The sequence below is a fragment of the Podarcis gaigeae genome, assembly GCF_964106915.1.
Source record: "Podarcis gaigeae genome assembly, chromosome: 16".
Classification (NCBI taxonomy): Eukaryota; Metazoa; Chordata; class Lepidosauria; order Squamata; family Lacertidae; genus Podarcis; species Podarcis gaigeae.
The window spans coordinates 4,384,781-4,405,271 of record NC_139693.1 but is presented as its reverse complement, the minus strand read 5'-3'; the positions used below and the strand labels follow the sequence as shown (position 1 = coordinate 4,405,271).

Below are 20,491 nucleotides of genomic sequence, written 5' to 3'. Positions count from 1 at the left end.
GAACTGTGCCAGTTAGCTACTAAGCCAAGTTCAAGGTGCTCATTCTGGTATTTTAATTGAGATTTTATGGCTGCGTTTTGGCTTTCCTTAAAAGAAAAAGCAATATACACATCCTTTTGATATAAAATAAATCTGCCTTGGGAACCCTGCTGGAACCTCGTGACGCAAACCGTCCCCATCCCATCCCCCCACAAAAAAACATAAAAGCTGCTGCATTTAAGACAAAATCCAAGTAAATATATATCTGCTACTGCCAGGCCCAGATCAGATCACCGCTTATCTTCCAAATGGCTCCAGGCGCCTCCGTCTGCAAGAAGCGCTTACGTACTATACTTTTATCTGGCTTTTTGGACAATTATCGCCTCCAACTGTGGCTCGCAAATATTTAACAAGAGAAGGAGAGGGTTGTGGTGTCCTGGCATTAGGCTTACACACATAAAAACAAACCAACAAGGAGGAAAGATGAAAAGGGGGCAGGGAGTGGAAGAAAAGGCCCTTGAGAAGGTAATTGACAGCTCTTGGCAGTGGCGTAGCGTGGGGGGTGCAGGGGGGGCCGGCCGCACCGGGCGCAACATCTGGGGGGGCGCTCGCACTCGCAGCTCTCTGCCCCTACCTGGCTCACTCACTCACTCTCACTGCAGTGCTGGCTGTGCGAATCCGATCCGAGCCACCGGGTCGCCGCCCACTGTGGAGGGAGGGGGGGTTCCAGGCGTGCGGGTTAGGGAGCGCAAATTACTTGCCTTGCCCCGGGTGCTGACAACCCACGCTACGCCACTGGCTCTTGGCCAGGGCTAGCAATTTGCTAGGAAAGATATAGGTAGCTGTGCTGGTCTATTAGAGGAAACACCACTTTATTTGGATGGACTAACAATTGTGAGCAAGCTTTCGAGTTGTCAAAATTCTTCTTCAGGCAGAACGTTAAGCAAAAGGCAGGAGACGGGCTAGAAAGAAAATGCTGAACAGTCCCAAAGCCTGTCGTTGATGAGAGATTTAAGACGGAACATGGGAGATACTAAGCAGACTTCAGATTATCTTCCTTGGGGTGAAGTTTGTCTGAATCAAGGCTCATAGCTAAACTCGCCCCTCACTGACTATGGCCTGTAACCAAGAACAACCCTTAAGTCAGTGTGCCGCTTAACTGCAGCTCCCATCAGTCCCAGCGAGTAGGGTCAGTGGTGAGGGATCATGATGGGAGTTCAGCAACACCCGGGGGCCAAAGGTTCCTCCCCAGGCCTGTCTTAAGTTAGAGGCCTGCAGCACGTTGATGGGGACAGGAGAGGCAAATGGTGGAACACCACAAATCAACAGCCAGTTTTGAATGCTGTGAAACAGAGGAATTCACAAAAGGGAGAAACAAGATAAATCTGTGTATGTTGCAGGACCAAGGATAAAAACGAAGCTCCAGCTCTATTCAAAACACATGGCTGTCTGGGGGAATGGGTGTGCCCAGGCAAGCCTGCTGCACGGTGCCCAATATTATTCATTGTTTTCTATCGGGCCTGTCTGAGAATGTGATGGAAGGACGCAGCCCGACAACGGCCTCACTGGATTCAAGTTCCGTCTCGTTCGGCAAATTCAAACACCAGCCAGGCTGTGCGCCTCTGGGAAACACACAAGCCAGCCGCAAAGGAGAAAAATCACCTCCCTTTTGCCCTTAGCATCCAGCCTTGGTAGACTTCCTTTGTAGATGGAGGTTCCACTTAGCTATTGGGGGTGCTGGCAAGAGTTTGCTATCCTTCACGAATGCGTAAGAATGCAAGAAGGGCCCTGCACCTGAATCGGGCCAAAGGGAGCCCACCCGGTGCAGCAGCCGGTTCTTGAAGTGGCCAACGAGATGCCCCGATGGAAAGTCAGTAAGCTGTTCCCGAGCGCAACAGCAACTCTCTCCTCTTGTGGTTCTCAGCAACAGGCTTTCAGAGGCATATTGCTGCCTCTAAGTAGAAGCAGAACATAGCCATGCCAGCTAGTAGCCACTAAGAACCTTCCAAACACCTTCTGAAGCCACCCAACTTGGCAGCCATACACGTGGGAGTGAATCCCCCTACTGGATCAGGCTGAAGGCTTGCCTAGCTCAGCCTCCTGATCTCACAGGGGCCAAGTAGATGTCCCCAAAGCAGCAAAAAAAACTTGCATTCCCCCCACTTGCAATTCCCTGCAGCTGCCATTTTGAGGACCCCTGACAGTGGAGGCAGAACACAGTATCCGATTGTGCCTGCAGACAGGCATTTTTGGACTCTGCAGCAGCTGAAGGAAGGCTGATAAACCAAAGCTGAATCTTGACAAGACATAGAAACTGTGGGTGGTTCCTGGGTCTGGGAAAATAGGTTCATCCTGCTCTGGCGGGGGTTTCACTTCCCCAGACAGAGCAGCTACGCAGAGAGCAGGGCCCATCAGGGCAGCTCAATTTGCCCCTCAAACAAAGTACTGGCCCATGATGTCATCAGGCAGCGCCACTACAAGACAACACTCAAGGAAAAAGTGGTGCTGCTTTAGGTGGGGGGTTGGAAGGAGGCAAAACTTCTTGCCTTGGCTGGAAACCTTTTCAAACTCCTATTTTACCCAGGTTAGACATTTGTCGCCTTAAAAGAAAATGAAAACAAGGGGGATGTTTTCCAGGTTGGGTGCTTAGGGGCGATTCCTGCTCGCCACAGGAGACCAGGAAAGTGGGCCTATTGGCATGGCTGGTGCCAAACGGTTCTTGAGAGTGTGAGTTTCCTTGCAGGGCTCCTAGCAACAGTAGAAGCTGCTCATGGGGAAATCCCCTGCTCCTTGTTCCTTTCCACCTTCCCATCCCAATGCAAACTCCCTAAGAGCCAAGATCAGATTTCGAAGTTCCCAGCCAAATTGGTGCTGGGGTTTTTCCGCCCGTCCCAACCCCAGGATGAAAGGAAACCCTGTGACCTGCCTTCGACAGCCATCATTCGTCTCCAATGTCAGACAAAAAGGCTTCAGCTTCACTCTTTAATCTGCTGAGATAAAGATCCAAGGTGGAGGCAGCTCCACCTTGGAGACTCATCAACACAGGGATAATTGTAAGGTTAGGGCTGCTTACCAGTCCTGTTCCTTGCTGGAGGATTTTTTGGGGGGGAGGCGGGTACGGTGGGAGAGGAGAAAAGATAACAAGAAGCTCAGCAGCCTTTGCTACTGAACCACGCCAGAGTAGAATCTAGGACTGTGTGCTGCAGAAACCCAAGTCTCGAGAACCTGAAGGCTTTTTAAAACAAGCATCACCACCCAGTTTCTAACTCTTAGGGAGACAGGCTCAACAGTGGGACCCTCAGACACCAGAGAGGGAACTGCTTGTGTTTTTTATGGATCAGAGGAAGGGTGTCAAGCTGAGATTGTGCCTAAACTGTGCAGAGTCAGAAGTCCTCCCCCAGCTAGTTCAAAAGTGTGTGGAATTGCCTTTAGAAGTACCTGTGTGACGCTACCTTCAGACCCCTCCTCAAAGCCCACCCTTTCTGCAAAGCCTCTGCCGCAACCTCTTAACCCCCACAATCCACTTTAGCCAAGTGCAAGCACATGCAGCTGGAATAATGGCATACCACTGGATTATACTGTTTATTTGTGGAAAAAGTTCCATGCACGTAGATGGTGAGATATAAATAAAAATAAAGAGGTTAAATAGGAACGTAAGAGGCTGCCTTATACTGAGGAGAGCCCTTGGTCCATTTAGCTCAGTACTGTCTCCACTGATAGGAAGCAGCTCTCCAGGGTTGCAGGAAAGGAGTCTTCCCCAGCCCTGCCTGCAAATGCCACTGGGGACTGAACCTGGGACCTTCTGCAGATGCTCCACCTAAAAATAAGATCCTAGTCCTCATGTTTCTGAACAAAGGACTACAGTAGTTTTACAGTGGTACCTCGGGTTACATACGCTTCAAGTTACAGACTCCGCTAACCCAGAAATAGTACCTCGGGTTAAGAACTTTGCTTCAGGATGAGAACAGAAATCATGCCCTGGGGGCGTGGCGGCAGCAGGAGGCCCCATTAGCTAAAGTGGTGCTTCAGGTTAAGAACAGTTTCAGGTTAAGAGCGGACCTCCGGAACGAATTAAGTACTTAACCTTGAGGTACCACTGTAGTAGGAATTTGCCTTATATCAAGGCCCTTGTCCATCTAGCTCAGTAATGTCTGCACTGACCAGCAGCAACTCTTCATGGTTTCAGGCAGGGTGTCTTTCCCAGCCCTGCCTGGAGATGCTAACCTAGGACCTTCGGCATGCAAAGCAGATGCTCCACCCACTGAGCTACAGCCCATTCCACAGCCACGGACTCCCTCAGCTAAAACCCTACTCTCTCCACTTCAGCCTCTCTAAATCTGAAACACAAGGGAAGCAAACTGGACCCACTCTAAGGGGTGTCGGCGAGGATCCCTGAGCCAATATATGTAAAGGCTTGGACGTGGGTAGCCAGCATGGGGCCCTCCAAATGTGGTTGGGACTCCCAGCTACCCTGAGCCCCAGGCAGCGTGATCAATGGTCAGGGATGATGGCAGCTGCGGTCTGAAACCACAGCATCCAGACAGCACCACGCTAGGTACCTTTGGGCTAAGAAACAGAACTAGCAGTGACTTTTGAGGTGCTGGAAGACTCTGAGCATAAAACCGCCCTGTACTATCAAGCACTTTGCAAAGCAGAACCGAGCAACAGGCACAGCCTGTGTCACAGAGCTCTGATCGCCCATGCCTGTCCAATAAACAGACTGATACTAGGAGGCTGAGCTAGGGAGATGGGTCATATGTGGCAGGACGGAAGGAGACCCCAGGGGGGAAAATCCACACCAAAGGCCGTCCGCTCTTGGTTACAAGTTTCAGTGCCTACCTTGATTTTACAAACAGACGTGTGGGGTTGCAATATTTGCGTGCCACTGGAGAGCTAGAAGAGCAAACGCCACACAAGAAGAAGCCAACCCCCACCGCCTTGGGGGAAGGAGGGTGCCGGTAAACGCGCAAAACAACAGATCAAAAGGAAACAGGAAGTGGATCTCTCTCTCTCGAGCACAGCTGCCCTGGTGAGATTCCAGAGCACACAAATGAAAAAAGGAACATAAATATTTGCAGCCTGATCTTCAGTGCCAGAAGTCAAGAGCCTCCGCGTAAATGTCAGAAGGAAGTACTCTGAAATTATGAGGGAATCAAGAACGGCCTCTCCAGCTCATCCATGTTGGGAGCACTAGCGAGGACTCTTCCCAAATGCCAGGAGTATCTCCTCTCTACTACAATTCGCGAGTTCCTCCCTTCCCTGTCGCCACAGTCTTTTGCACATGTTTTGAATTCCAGAAGAGATCAGCAATCCCCACCCAGAAGGCTGCAACTTACAGAAAAAGACAGGCGTCGGAACGGACTGATCGTGTCAACCTCCATTTCATCCAGGTGCAGGGAATTGGCTCTGGGTGAGAGCGAGCTGGAGCATAGCTGTTCAACGTCAAACTACGTTGGGTCCCGAAGAGTCCCACGTTCAGCCCGCATGCCGGCAAGAGAGATCCATGTCCACCATAGTGTGGTTCAAAAAGGAGCAAGAAATCCCAGGTTGGCTGGCCAGCGCTGTCTCCCGACAGCAAGGGGGAATTGAGAAACTCCTGAAATGGGGGCTGGGGGCTGGGAGGGAAAGTCGGGGACCTTCTTTCCAAAGGCTTAAGAGAAATCTCTGGGCTGGGACAGTGACGCCGCAGTGGGACGGTTCGGCCTTTGAGCCCCTAGGATCTCCCGACATGTGACCACCAAGAGCTGCTTGCAAAGTTTTGACGTTTACCTGGATTGCTCCAGCCTTTTATGCTCAGCCGGATGACTCAGGTGCTGGAGGCTGCTGGGCGGAATCTGCTGAGGGAGGAGGGGCGGAGGGGGAGGGAGGGACATGCACACACAAACACACACTCCAGGGAAGAGAGAGGGAGACGGAGACACAGAGAGGTGGAAAAGAGCACTTACCTTCTTGTACGTGGTTTCGCCGGTGGAGTCCACACCCCTGTGGCCTTTCTTGATTGTCTGTGAGGAGTGCCCAGAGGCACCTGGCAACTGGAATCGGAAGCAAAAAAGAAAAGGGGGGAGGTGAAATACAGGCTTCAGTGAGATTTTAAGTATCATCCTGTATGTTTCTAGACTTACTATCCCTGGCTGACAATGGATGATAAAACTTCAGGGGGCTTGATTTGGCCCATAGGGTTGCTAGTTGCCGACCCATGGCATAAGCAGAGGAAAAGAGAGAAGGGACTTGGCACATGTGGGATAGCTCAGTTGGAGCAGCATGAGACTCTTAATCTCAGGGCTGTGGGTACAAGTCTCACAAGAGAGTCCTGTATTGCAAGGGGTTGGACTAGATGATCCTTGTGGTCCCTTCCAACTCTACAATTCCATGATTTGGGGAGGGGGCTGTTCTAGCATCTGTTCTAGAGGCATCCATACACTTTATAAAGTGATGGGGCTTTATAACAGAAAGAGGGGACAGATCCCTGCCCCAACTGGCTTACAACCCAGACACTGATTGTACCCTACAGATCCTTTATTGGCAGGAGTCCTTTTTCCTCTTCCAGTTTATTAATGGTGGTACAGCCACTGGGGACTGCCTGGCTGGCACTGACCCGTGACTGGGCTTCTCAGCAGTGGTTCTCCACTTTCGAATGATGAATTGTGCCTTTCTCCCTCATTACTGACTTTTAGGAGGAATTGGAAATCATTCATGTTAATGTTTTTAACATTTGATGCTTGAAAAGATATTGCTGCCAACAACCCTGAGATCACTGTTTTTATAACTTTTTTTTTAAAAAAAAACAACTTTTATGATATTTTAAAATATATTATCAATGTGTTCACCACTCTCGGCTACTTCGGGAGGGAGTGCAGGATATAAACTGTAATAACAACAGCAACAACAGATACAGAAGAGAAAAGGGAGGAAAATTAAGGTGGGGTAAACAAGAGAGGAATGTGCTTTTTTTTTTCAGAACAGGAGCAGGTAGAATCTAAAAATTCCACATGGGGGAGGGATAAATGGAGTGAGATAGCAAAAACACAATTATACCTATTTAGTACTTGAGTTGCAGGAAGACATGGAGACTAGGGACTGTGCAAGAATTTCAAGAAAATGTGAGGTTTAGGGGGGGGGAATACACAGCAGCACCCAAATGTTCTGGGAGGCATTTCTAGGGGTAATGGGGCAGCATGATGAATAAACTGAGGGAGCAGGGGGCCTTCGGACAGCTGTGGGGGGTGGAGCTGAAAGAGTGGAGGTCATAGGCAGGGATGTGTTTAGCTGCAAGAGCAAGGAGACACAGAGGGGAGAGGAGACAAGTCTGATGTGAAAGGTGTGCGCTCAGCAACTGATGTTTTTCTGCTCTGGAGAGCTGTTATAAAGCAGGAGGGGGCCCCAACCTGTCAAGAAGAGAGCACGGATGGGTTGCATGCACACGAAAGCTCATACCAATAAAAAACTTAGTTGGTCTCTAAGGTGCTACTGGAAGGAATTTTTTTATTTTGTTTCGACTACAGCGGACCCCAGGAAAATGCATGCAAATATATTCCTAAGGGCAAAGACTGGGCTCCCACTCCGTATTTATATGGTGATACACGAATATATCAAACCAAGTCAATATTTGGAATCCTTGGCCTAAAATGCCTGCTTATTTGGGGGCAAGATGTTCTGTGCACCGAACACTCCTCTACTGCACACAGACACCCATATAGAAAACTGGTGTTGACCGACTGACGGTTAGCAAACTGATTCTAAGAACATGGAGCTTTCAGAACCCACACCTGCAATCCTTTGAATGCAGTTGTTTTGCTTCTTGCGTTGTCCTCCCCCACCCCCCACACACACAATCGCAACTTACCTCGAGAGTTTTTTTAAGTGTTGCTGTCCCGGGTGTCCCTGGAAGAAAGAAAAGGAAGATGTGAGGAGCTCTGCTCCTAGCTGCTCAAGGAAAACCCTGCCCAGCCATAAACCTTGCCAGGTGGAGAACCCTGCAACTGCATCAGGCCACCGGGGGGGGGGGGGCATCTAACCCAGCACCCTGTTCTGCTCTATGAGAAGCCCACAAGCAGGATCTAAGCTCAGCAGCACCTCTCCCTGCTGGCCATTTCCAGAAACTGGAGCTCAGGTCCACCCTGCTGAGGATCCCAGAGATAGCATACAGCCATCACAGCTAGTAGCCATTGATGGCCTAATGCGCCACAAATCTGTCAGATAGCTTACTTATTCTGTGTATATCTCAACTTTTTCTCCATGCATCTTTGGCTGTTTACCTGCTTCTCCCCCTCCTCATTCGTCTCCACAACAACCCTGTGAGGTAGATTAGACCCGAGAATGAGTGAGCTGGGGATTCAATCCCTGGTGTCCCTGGTCCTAGTCCGACACTAACAATTACACCACACTGGCTCCCTCAGTTATTTCCCTCTTCCATCACAGGGATATTGCAACAATGGGGTCTTGGGGGGGGGGGGCGGTGAGAAAGAAAATGGCACCCTGGGCTCCATGGAGAGCAGGCAGGATAGGAATGAAATATGGAAATAGAAATGTCCAGGGAGAACAGCACTGTTAACTATAAGTGTACAGAATTGTAGCATTGGAAGGGACCCCAAGGGCCATCTAGTCCAGGAATCACAGCTAAAGAATATATTTAGCCAATACGTGGTTGTGAGGTCAACAACTGGCTTATCACAATGTCACCCCAGTCTAACTCTGTTGCCCGAAGCATCAAGGAGCATCAATACCGGACTCAGGCTCAACCGGATTCTTCAAATTCCTCAAATCTTGTGTAAACTGAGGGACATGCACAACAGAGATATGACTCAGCCAGATGCCAACAGCTTAAGTGCTTTTCCACACACAGAACACACAACCCAGCTCACTGCGAATCCATCTGGCCCAGGCTCGGGAAGCTCAGTGATAGAAACTCAGATATATAAGCTAATCACCTAATGGCACCTTAAACATGGATTGCGGTCGCCACAATGGACTGTCTAGGCACCATTCCCATTCCGGAAAGAATAATAATAAATTATTTAATTTTTGTTACTATTATGATGATGGTGGTGATGATTATTATTATATCTATATTTTAAAGAACAAATCTCAAAGTGGTTTACATATAAACCATCCCAGATTCTGCGCTGCTCACCCGAGGCCCTTCTTCGTGTGCCTCCTCGTGAGGACTAGAGAGTGGCAAAACAAGAACGGGCCCTTTTTTGTAGTGGCTCCCTGTCTGTGGAATGCCCTCCCCAGGGAGCTTCACCTAGCACCTTGTTTATTTTTAGGCGCCAGGCAAAAATGTCCCTCTTCAACCAGGGGCTTGGGGTGATTCAGATTCTACAGCCTTTGAAATGTGACTGTGGGAAGGGGGTGGGATTATGGTTCTGTTGTTTTGGTTTAATTACCTACTTGTGTTTTATCTTGTATTTTATTCTGTGAACTGCCCCGAGATCTTTTGAGGAAGGGCGGTATATAAATTTAATAAACAAACAACACATGAAAACATCAAACAAAACAATTCAGAATAAAACAAATTCAAGCTTCAAGGAAATATTTCTGCTCTTTCTCGGCTGACCAACAAAGAGGGAGGGGTGCTGGGAGCTGTACTACAACAAAATCTGGAGGACAGCTGGTTAGCCACCCACCCCTGGCTTTAGGGAAGGGGTGAGGTGAGGAGGAGAGAGCAGTCTGCTTCATAAGGGCTTTGCAATTATGGAGCACACGTCCTCGGGCACAAAAAGATGTACGACACTATCCAGAAGAGAATTCCAGAGTCTCTGCTTCTTTCAACATGAAAACAACACTGATGGTAGCCCTACCAGGGGACAGGTATCCTGGCTGCCTAAGGTAGTCCTGGGTGGAACACACCAGCCGTGGCACGGGGGGGGGCCAGGAGGAGAGAGCAGGTACCATCAAATATTAAACAGGCAGTCTCAGGCAGATCAGCCCAAAATTAAGCGAACACAACACTGGAGCTGATGTTGTATTTCTACCTGACTTGATATTGTATTTATTATACTCTGATTTGCATCGTAGGTCCTTTGATGACTAAAATGATCATCTGTTGCCCACAGGAGTAGGTTAATAGCTTTCTAACACATGCTAATGAATAATACAAAATACCAGGGTACTCAATGTTGTAAGTTGTTGACTTCCCTAAGAGTAGGAGTAGGACCCCCTTCTTCCTCAAGATGAATTTTGGGGGTAGGAAAGTGGAGAAAGGGCTTCCCCAGGGGACAGGCTCAAAATTATAGTTTCTGCCCACCTTTCCCAGTGTTTTCACAATACACATGTGGAATAAGGCAGCTGTGTGGCATGCACCGAAATCCCACATGAATGCAGAAAGCCTGTGGCATATAAGCACAGAATTCGGCTTCCTAAGAATCTGTTGGACTTTTTAAAGCACGTTCCTAGACCTCATCGTTTCAAAGATATGCTTCAACACATGCAGGAACACTGCTCGGCTGAAAATAAGCAATATGGGTGGCTGAGTAGGCTTTCTATAGCCCATGTTTAGAATTTTTATTTTTTTCTTTTTGAATGATGCAACGTAGGAGATAAATATATGTATATCTCTCATGCGCAACCTTAGTTTGCATAATTTATACAAGTCACAGAACGTAACTTTTCTCTGTGCAGACAGCCAATGGGTTTTAGGGTGGAAAACACGCTGCACTTCGCACACACCTGCCTCACAGCTCCTAACTCAATTCAACGTGACTTTGCCAGGCCTTGCCCTGCATTCTCACAGCCACCACCCAGAAGACCTGCATAACTTTTACCCTACCACTCAGTAGCCGCCAATTATACTGGCCAGGCCCGCCCACCCTGGTCACGGGCAGTCAATGAATGCAGCTGCGTTCAGCTTGCTGCCAGCACTCTCTCCTTGGAAGGCAGCCTGAGACAGGTTCCGGTATATGCGCTCAGAGGTTCAATCACACTCTTGAACACTCTTCCCTCCCCGCACATCCTGTGCTCCCAAGAAAAAGGGTGAATCATCAGCCTGCTGGGTTGCCAAGCATGCTCCGTCATGCAGAGACGCATGTCGAGATTTCGGCAAGCGGGAGGCTGGCATGAACGGCAAGGAGACAATCTGCCGAGGGTTCAGGGGAAGGGCGCTCCTAGTCCAGCTTGCTCCCTGCTGCCTGGAAGCAGCCCAGCAGCTTGAATGGATGCTGAGGGGAAACTTCCCCAGGTGACCTCTCAGAGCTCGCCGTTCATCCCTGAGAATCAAACTCCAAATAGCTGCCTGCTTCTGGAATACGCACAGTTGTTTCGGCTCTAGGAGACATGGAGAGCATAAGGAAGAAGAAGAAGAAGAAGAAGAAGAAGAAGAAGAAGAAGAAGAAGAGGAGGAGGAGGAGGAGGAGGAGGAATTTGGATTTGATATCCCGCCTTTCACTCCCCTTCAGGAGTCTCAAAGCGGCTAACATTCTCCTTTCCCTTCCTGTCCCACAACAAACACTCTGTGAGGTGACTGGGGCTGAGAGACTTCAGAGAAGTGTGACTGGCCCAAGGTCACCCAGCAGCTGCATGTGGAGGCGCGGAGATGCGAACCCCGTTCCCCAGATTACGAGACTACCGCTCTTAACCACTACACCACACTGGCTCTGCTGGATGAGACTGAAGGCCCATCTAGTCCTGTATCCCATGTCCGAATATGGCCAATCATAAGCCTTCTAAAAAGACCTCAGGAAGGGGACAGAGGGCAAAAAAAAAACCCTTTCACCTCCCCCAGGCTCCTGGTCTTTCAGTGGCCTGTGAACATAGGCGGGCTAGTGGGAGTCATAGTCTGAAACTGCTGGGTGACATTAGTTTAGGGTGTACAGAGAGTTGGAAAAAAATATTAGGGAACTTTCAAGCAAAAAATAAAAAGGCACCCCCTAGTGGACAAGGGAAATGGCAACAGCATTTTTTACAAAGCCTTAGACTCACAGAAACATAAGAGTAGGAAGGATTAAAATTTATTTACATGACAAATTATTAGTCATGTTGTCAACTTGGACTACTCCATTCTCATACAGTGCAGTAATATCCTCTTTGCTTAACAAGAATCATACAATAAACGGGTCCAGTAAAGAAGGATTTATGAGGAGAGAGTGATTATTCATGAAGGAGGCATCCTAAGAAAAAGACTTGTCTCCAAAAAACCCAGCTACTCTGCGGGAGGCTACTCAGTTCGTTTCAGAAGAACTTAAACCATGGAAAATAACAATAAGAGGCCCAAGAATGTATACAAAAGGCAGTGGGGTGAAAATGCCTTTTCTAAAAAACCAATTATTTTCTATTTGGGCAAGCAACAGTCACCACATCTCAGTTGCATGAGTAGTATTCACAAAGCAGAATGGAAGGGCAGTCCAATCAACCAACACTTTTACCTATGGCACCCTTGCGGTAACAAAGGATTGTTGGGGTTCGGAGAAGGGCCCTTATGGAGCCTTCTGCCCAAGGTTTGAAAAATGTCATTTTTACTGGGGGCTGGGGAGAGGAGGAGAACAGGCTTCTGGCCTCACCCACCATATGTAGGCAAGGCCTGGAGCACACAAATATTAACTGAAATAGTTTAAGTAGAAGCTAACCTACTATGATAAAGGGATGCGGATGGCGCTGTGGGTTAAACCACAGAGCCTAGGGCTTGCCGATCAGAAGATCAGCGGTTCAAATACCTGCGACGGGGTGAGCTCCCGTTGCTTGGTCCCTGCTCTTGCCAACCCAGCAGTTCAAAAACACGTCAAAGTGCAAGTAGATAAATAGGTACCGCTCCGGCGGGAAGGTAAATGGCGTTTCCATGCGCTGCTCTGGTTCACCAGAAGCAGCTTAGTCATGCTGGCCACATGACCCGGAAGCTGTACGCTGGCTCCCTCAGCCAATAAAGCGAGATGAGCGCTGCAACCCCAGAGTCGGCCATGACTGGACCTAATGGTCAGGGGTCCCTTTACCTTTACCTAACCTACTATGAAGATTACCAAACATTCAAGGGAGAGAAATAGTAATCATGGGGGACTTCAACTTCCCCGATATTTGTTGGGACTTAAACTCTGCCAGAGTGCAAGGTCTGACAAATTCCTCCAATTTCATCTCCCAGAAAGTGGAAGAACCAACAAGGGGACCATCTATCTTGGACCTGGTCCTCACCAATAGGGAGGAACTGACTGATGAAGTGGAAGTGCTGGGAAACCTGGAAGGAAGTGAACATGTTCTCCTGGGTTTCAGAATACAGAGGCGAGGGAAAACCATGTGTAGTCGGACACACACTCTGGACTTTAAGGAGGCCAATTTCAAAAAGCTGAAGAAGTTACTGGGTGTGATCCTGTGGTCAGAAATACTCAATGAGAAGGGAGTCCAAGAAGGATGGGAGTTTTTAAAACGAGTAATATTGAAGGTCGAAATGCAAACAATGCCAACAAGAAAGAAAAATGGGAGGCATCTAAGGAAACCGGTGTGGCTGCATAAGGAGCTCACAGATGAGCTGACAGTTAAGAAGGGCATGTATAAGAAATGGAAGAAAGGGGGAATTGCAAAGGAGGAGTATACACAAGTAGCCAAAAGTTGCAGGGGGGAAAGTCAGGGTGGCTAAAGCTCAGAATGAGCTCAGGCTTGCAAGAGAGGTTAAAAAGAATAAAAAAAAGGTTTCTTCGGCTATGTCCGATGTAAGAGAAAGAACAAGCAAGTAGTAGGTCCTCTGCATGGGGAACACAGAGAAATACTATTGGGTGACAAATACTCAACGCCTACTTTGCCTCTGTCTTCACCCAAAAGGAAAGTGATGCCCAACCTGGTGATAACAGAACAAATTGTGTAAGGAGGGAGCTGCAGCCCAAGATAGGAAAAAAGGTAGTAAGGGAACACCTAGCTACTTTAAATGAATTCAAATCTTCAGGGCCTGATAAGCTGCATCCAAGGATACTAAAGGAGCTTGTGGATGTAATTTCAGAAACTCTATTATCTTTGAGAATTCTTGGAGAACAGGTGAGGTCCCGACAGACTGGAGGCAGGTAAATGTTGTCCCCATCTTTAAAAGGGGGGGGGGAGGAGGAAGACCCAGATAACTACCAACCAGTGAGCTTGACACTGATACAAGGGAAGGTCCTAGAACAGATAATTTAATAGTCTGTCTGTGAGCATTTAGAAAAGGATTGCTGTGATTACTAAGACCCAGCATGGGTTTCTCAAAAATAAGTCATGCCAGACCAATCTGGTTTATTTTTTTGATGAAATTACAAACTTAGTGGAATGGAGAAATGCTGTGGGCATAGTGTATCTTGATTTCATTAAGACTTTTGACGAAGTCTCCCATGATATCCTCATGAGAAAGCTGATAAAATGTGGGTTGAACTAAGTACAGTCGTACCCTGGATGCTGAATGCCTTGGGACCCGTACATTTCGGCTCCTGAAAGATCGAAAACCGGAAGCGGGTGTTTCAGTTTTTGGAAGCCAAACGTCCGGTGCGGCTTCCGATTGAGTGCAGGAAGCTCCTACAGCCAATCGGAAACAGTGTCTTGGTTCTTGAACAGTTTTAAATTTGAGATCCATGGTATGACTGTAACTGTTAAGGGGATTTGTAGCTGGTTGACTGGCTGAGTACTCATTAATGGTTCCTTGTCATCTTGGAAAGAAGTGGCAAGTGGGGTGCTGCAGGGTTCTGTCCTGGGCCTGTTGTTGTTTAACATCTTTATAAATGACTTGGATGAAGGAATTGAGGAGGTGCTCATCAAATTTCCAGATAACACCAGACTGGGAAGGACAGCTAATGCTGCAGAAGACAGAATCAAAATTCAAAATGATCTTAACAGATTGGAGAACTGGACCCAAACAAACAAAATTAATTTCAACAGGGACAAATGTTAAGGTTCTGCACTTAGGCAGGAAAAACCAGATGCACAAATATAGGATGGGGGACACCTGGCTGACTAGCAGCACATGTGAAAAGGATCTAGAGGTCTTGGTGGACAACAAGCTTAACATGAGTCAACAGTGTGATGCAGCAGCAAAAAAGGCTAATGCTATTCTAGGCTGCATCAACAGAAGTATAGTGCCCAGATCAAGGGAAGTAATAGTACCACTCTATTCTGCCTTGGTCAGGCCACACCTGGAATACTGTGCCCAATTCTGAGCGCTACAATTTAAGGATGATATTGACAAGCTGGAACTTGTACAGAAGATAGCAATCAAGATGACCGAAAGTCTGGAAACCAAGCCTTATGAGGAACAGTTGAGGTAGTTGGGTATGTTTAGACTGGAAAAGAGGAGACTGAGAGGAGATATGAGAGCCATCTTCAAATATCTTAAAGGCTGTCCCATGGAAGATGGAGCCAGCTTGTTTTCTCCTGCTCTGGAGGGTAGGATCAGAACCAATGGCGTCAAAGGAGATTCTGACTAAACATCAGGAAGAACTTTCTGACAGTAAGAGCTGTTCAGCAGTGGAACAGACTCCCCTGCCTTGGAGGTTTTAGCTGTCATGGATGCTTTAGCTGAGATTCCTGCATTGCAGTGGGTTGGACTAGATGCCTCTTCCAACTCAAAGATTCTATGCTTCTTGCTCATGTCAGTTATTCAACTTTCGAGCCACAGTGGCTCTCCTGAAGCCAAGGTTTCACACATTCCCCCTTTCCTAGGTAGTGAAAAAAGAAAACTGTGGTGACCAGAAAGAAACACCTTCCTCAAGGCAGGTGGGGAATCTTCATACTCCATCTCTGAAATTCAGTGCAAGGACAGCAACAACCTCTTTGGTCTTTTCTCTAGCACTAAAACTGGAGGCAAGAGGTACTCTTGCCACAGCCTCGTTCCAAGCACCTTTGGAAACAGCACAACCGCAGGGTCGACACACGGCCACCTTCTGGCTCCCAGGTTGAAAGGCGAGAGCTGCTTATGCTTGCCAGAGGCTGGGAGGACACTAGCCGTGGCAAGGAGAGTTGTGTAATAATCCAGGAAGCTTGACAGAAATGAACAGCATGGACATCAGCCGATACCAGCAGGCTTAGAGTTCTAGTGCTTAAAAGCATGGAGGAGTGTTGCTCAAGCAGAGGAGGAGGGTGGCTGCTTCAAACAAACATGCAGCGAGGTTGCGAAAGCTATTTGGAGAAGATGTGTCACCAGCACTGGCATCCTTGATCTTGCACTTCACACCAAGCCTGTGCATCAAGGAGCTGCAGAATTGCCGCTTTGTTACAGGACGGAGGCAGAACAGAACAAACCACCTTCTCTTACCCACACATTTTAAAAAAATGCACTGTATTTAGAACGGGGGGGGGGGACCCCAGACCTAGGGGCCAAATGCAACCCACCAGGCCTCTCCTCAGGCCACGCCTCCTCCCTAGCCACACCTCCTCTCTTCAGGCCACACCCTCTCACCAACCCTGCTTCCTACCTCCTACCTGGAACGTGCCCTTGACTTGACTGGATGGAAGGCAGGCAAGGGCCTGCGAGGGTGTGGAGGAATTTGCTCTGCCCACTCTTGCCTCTGGCCCTGCCCACCTGGGGCATTTGGCCCAAAGGCTGACAAATATGTCACCCTCCCCTCCAAATATAGAATGAATGCCACAAATGTTCAGACATCAAAAGAGGACTCTTGAGGCAGACATTAAATACTGCATAGGTACGACGAGTGGGTGAAAACCATTGACCTAAATCAAAGACGGGGTCCCTGCGGCCAATGGCCAGACAGGATCTGGAAGAGGTCATTGGCTCTGGGCTCTCTGTACACCTTCCAGAACATCATCTGGAAGGACTACGGGTTTCCCCACCCTGGTGTGAACAAAACGTGAGTTAAAATGAGAACTTCTCTACCACGACTGGTACAAAAGGAATGACTCGTGGTTCTGGGAGAGAATGTTTTACCACCAGATGGCCACAGGTTTAATCTCTAAGAAACCCCAGGGAGCAGTGGAAGACTTATTTAAGAGACTTGAGAGATCCTCTGCAAGCTGTTGTTGGATCACAGATGGGGGAGAGCATGCGGTTCTCCAAATGCTGTGGGATTCCAACTCCCAGCAGCCAGCATGACCAGTAGTCACAGAGGGTGATGGGGAGTTGTAGTCCAGCAACATCTGCAGGGCCCCACAAGTGCTCCCAATCCTTGGGATAGATAATACTGGGAAAGATACAATAATGCAGGCAAAGGTAAGACCCATGGCAGATTCTAGGCGACCAATACCTGGAAGTCTCATGTAAAATGGACAGGTTAGTATCAGAATGCCTTTCAGGGTGGGTGTAATAAACCTCTGTGCTCTGAGCACCTCAATAGTATTGCCACAAAGGGTTCCAGTGAAGAGGTCTAGGACCACCTGCTCTAACCTGAGGATAAGTTAAGGACTTTTAAAAACTGGGGAGTGGAAGGAGGTCAGTTCAATTAGAGAGCAGTCCTGACATAAGGCAATAACACCATCAATCCAGCAACCTTAGGCAAACAGGAAAAACTTTGGCCCTTCAGATGTTAGTGAACTACAATTCCCATTGAACTTGATCACTCAGCTATGCCTGCAAGGGCTGATGGGAGCTGGAGTCCAGCAATGTCCAGCAGGCCAAAGGTTCACCACTCCTAAGTAAAGGCTCAGTTCCACACCACACATGCACACATGAAACTTAAAGCCAAGTCTGTTTAGCGGCTAGTAATCAGAGAGGAGGGGGAGAAGCCCATGCTCGTGCCTCGGTTTACCCATACATCTTCGGGAAGGCATCAGTGAACAGCAAAGGAAGCTGAAAGCTATACAGAGAAAGAGGAGGAAAGAGAGAGAAAGCAGTGAAATTATTTTTAGGAGAGGGAAAAAACTGAAGCTCGAGTACGTCTGGGTCGATGTTTCAACATCGTGACAGGGGAAGAATAAATTAAGAGTACAAAAATATATAAGAGCAAAAAATAAAAAGGAGGAGGGGACAGAGAAGAGAATCCATCAAACCATTTAAACAGATTAATCTCACTGTTCAGCCTACATCCAGAAAGGAAGTTGCCACTCTGATCCCGAATTTCTACTCCAACACCTCTATCCAATCTCTAATAACTTGCATGAAACCGTTCCCACTGTACCTCCCTCAAGCCTCAGCTCCACAGCTGAGTAGTTCAGCACCTTCACAATCGTGGACACACACACACACGCACCTCTCCAGTCTCTACACCTTCTAAGCACTCTCTGAAAAAATCACTTTTATTTAGGATAAATATATTTACAATTCATTTTAATCTAGACGTGCTGGCAGGGGACTCTGTCGACCCTTAAAAAAAAGCTGAGCTGTTTTGTGTTACTTTTGTTATCTCGAGAATTGTACTGTTTCATTGTTTTAAGCTGTTTTTGTTAAGCAGGTTTGCACAGCATGATCCTAAAGAGGAAGGATATAAAATAAATGATAAATAAATCTCCAGCCCCCTTATGACCTGAATCACAGCTGTCAAGAGAAAAATAAAATGCCTGGGGAAGCGCCATAGCTTAGTGGGAGAGCATCCGTTGTGCATGTAGGTTCCAGGTTCAATCCTTAGGTATGGGTAAGAAAGGCACCCTGCCGGAATTCCCTGGAGAGCTGCTGCCAGTCAGTGTAGACAGTACTGAGCTAAGTAGACCAAAGGTCTGCCTCAGTATAAGGTAGCTTCCTATGTCTCTCTCAAAATTGGGGGGGGGGGAATGGGACAAAATCCTTCAGTCCCAAATTGGGAGAAGTCTACGGCTCTCCAGTTGTTGTCAAACTCCCAACTCTCATCATCCTCCCAGACCACTAGCCATGCTGGCCGCAGGAGCACACGGAAATCTGAGCACATCTGGAGGGCCCCAGATGTTCCCCACCTCTGCTTTCGCGTTTTTCACTATGTCAAGAGGAAGCATTTGGAGAGACAGCTTTCAAAAGCGATGAGGAAAGTCCACAACCCACTCTGGCTCTCTGGTTTGTTTCCCCACAGAAGACAAGTGCCTCCATTAGGCAGATTTGTTTGAAGGACATTCAGGAAGCACCATTCCATTGTGTTGGGGGGGGGGGGAGGGAATCCTCTGCACCTTAATGACAAAACAGCACCAGCAAAACAAGGCCTTAAGATGCAAAGTGATTTTTGGGGGGGGGGGGGGAGCTGTGCTGCTGTTACAAATGGACCGAGTGACCAAGTCATCTATGAAATGGAAGCCGCAATTAATGACCCTCACAGGATAGTTTCCAAGGAGATGCACAGCCTGATCAGAAGCATGATTATTCGCAATTTAAGCCCCACAGAGTTCAAAGGGGCTGAAGTGTATAGCAGACTGCAGCTTTAGTTTAGAGACTAAAAACAAAGTTTGTGAGCCAGGAAGCTGGAGCTAGGAGCTCAGAGGACAAGGGGACAGAGTGAGGCTTAGGCGAGCCATATTTCTGAGCTGCACCCCAGGGTGTGGGATTTTGTTAGATTTTCCCACCTTCCCCCCATCTATAAAAAGGTGGTATAACATTATCCCACTGCACATGGAAGATGTAAATCTTAACATAACCAAGGCTGCAAAGAGCTTAGAAGCTGCCACCTTAAAAAAACCAAACTCACTAGAAAGTTTAAACAGCGCCAGTCATACTTCCAAGTAAACATGTGGAGGGGTCAGTGGTCAGAGCTGCAGAAAGCTCGAATTATATCATTTACTGAATTAAGAGTGCCGTCTACAGACAGACGCATTGCAATTGGTTATTTTTGGCACATGACCTATTTCAAAGCGAAAGGAAAGGGCTGTCTAGCCCTGGTGGTGTTCTCTATCCTCCCCCTCCCCCACCCAACATCTAGACACAGACAATCCCCAAAGAGTGGCTTTTATCGGTAGGTGGGTAGGATAGAGAGAGAAGGGCAGACCAGACAAATTTTAACTTTTATCCATAAAGCCAGAGATAGGCAAAGAAACAGCCCTTGGATTCTATGTGGGTAGGATACCAAAAGGACACCATGAGGGTTGTACCCAAGGGACCAAAAACTGAACAGCTGATTCATTTTGAGCATGTTCATCCTGCTTTTCTAAAAAAAAATTAATAATAATACTTGAGGCAGCAAACAGAGATTGAAAGCACATCTGGAGGAGAGGGAGAAAGAGCAGATTCAAAATTAAGGTGAAATTAAAAATATGAGACTTGAACAATAGCAGAAGAAAGTGCCTGATGAAAAAGGAAACCTATCAGAAAGTGGCAAGTTTCAGCTGCCTGCAAAATGTGAGCTAGGAGAGTGTCTTTTGGCAGGATGTTCCACTGCCCTGGAGCCAGCACCAAAAAGGACTCTACTTAGTATGCCACACCAAGGAGGGTTGGGCTCAGAAGATGACCCCAAGCACCGCTGAAGATAACAGGTGTAGGGACTGAAAAGCCCCCTTGATAGAAGACCAGCAACAATAACTTTGTGGTACCAGTGCTACAAAAATAAAAGAAGATGGCTGCACAACTTTCCCTGGCCTGTTTGACAAGTCTCACTTGCCAAAAATCTTACCCAGCAAAGAAACACCAGGAGCTGTGAGTGGTGTTGAAGCAGAGGCTGAGCCCTGTAGTGGTAACCAATTTCAACCTACTACCATATAGTATCTTCAAAGTCCCTTAACAACCTACTAAAAG

The 20,491-nt window shown here is 47.8% G+C and overlaps 1 protein-coding gene across 21 annotated transcripts in view; it reads right to left on the bottom strand.

Annotated features, from left to right (window-relative positions):
* PIP5K1A (phosphatidylinositol-4-phosphate 5-kinase type 1 alpha) overlaps positions 1–20,491 on the bottom strand; it is a 48,505-nt gene that overhangs the window by 21,059 nt on the left and 6,955 nt on the right. For 8 of the 21 annotated variants that reach the window (XR_014558590.1, XR_014558591.1, XM_083715721.1 and 5 more), the window contains exons 2-4: positions 17,616–17,663; positions 7,823–7,860; positions 5,925–6,011 (exon numbers count right to left, since the gene is read on the bottom strand). Coding sequence is in view for 17 of the 21 variants with exons in the window: in XM_083715721.1 (XP_083571847.1) it covers positions 5,925–6,011; positions 7,823–7,860; positions 17,616–17,663 (173 nt within the window). In the remaining 4 variants the exon portion in view is untranslated. Of the gene's footprint in view, positions 1–5,315; positions 6,012–7,822; positions 7,861–8,702; positions 8,752–17,615; positions 17,664–20,491 lie in introns of all 21 variants that reach the window. The other 13 variants (XR_014558588.1, XR_014558589.1, XM_083715710.1 and 10 more) reach the window with 4 other exon arrangements.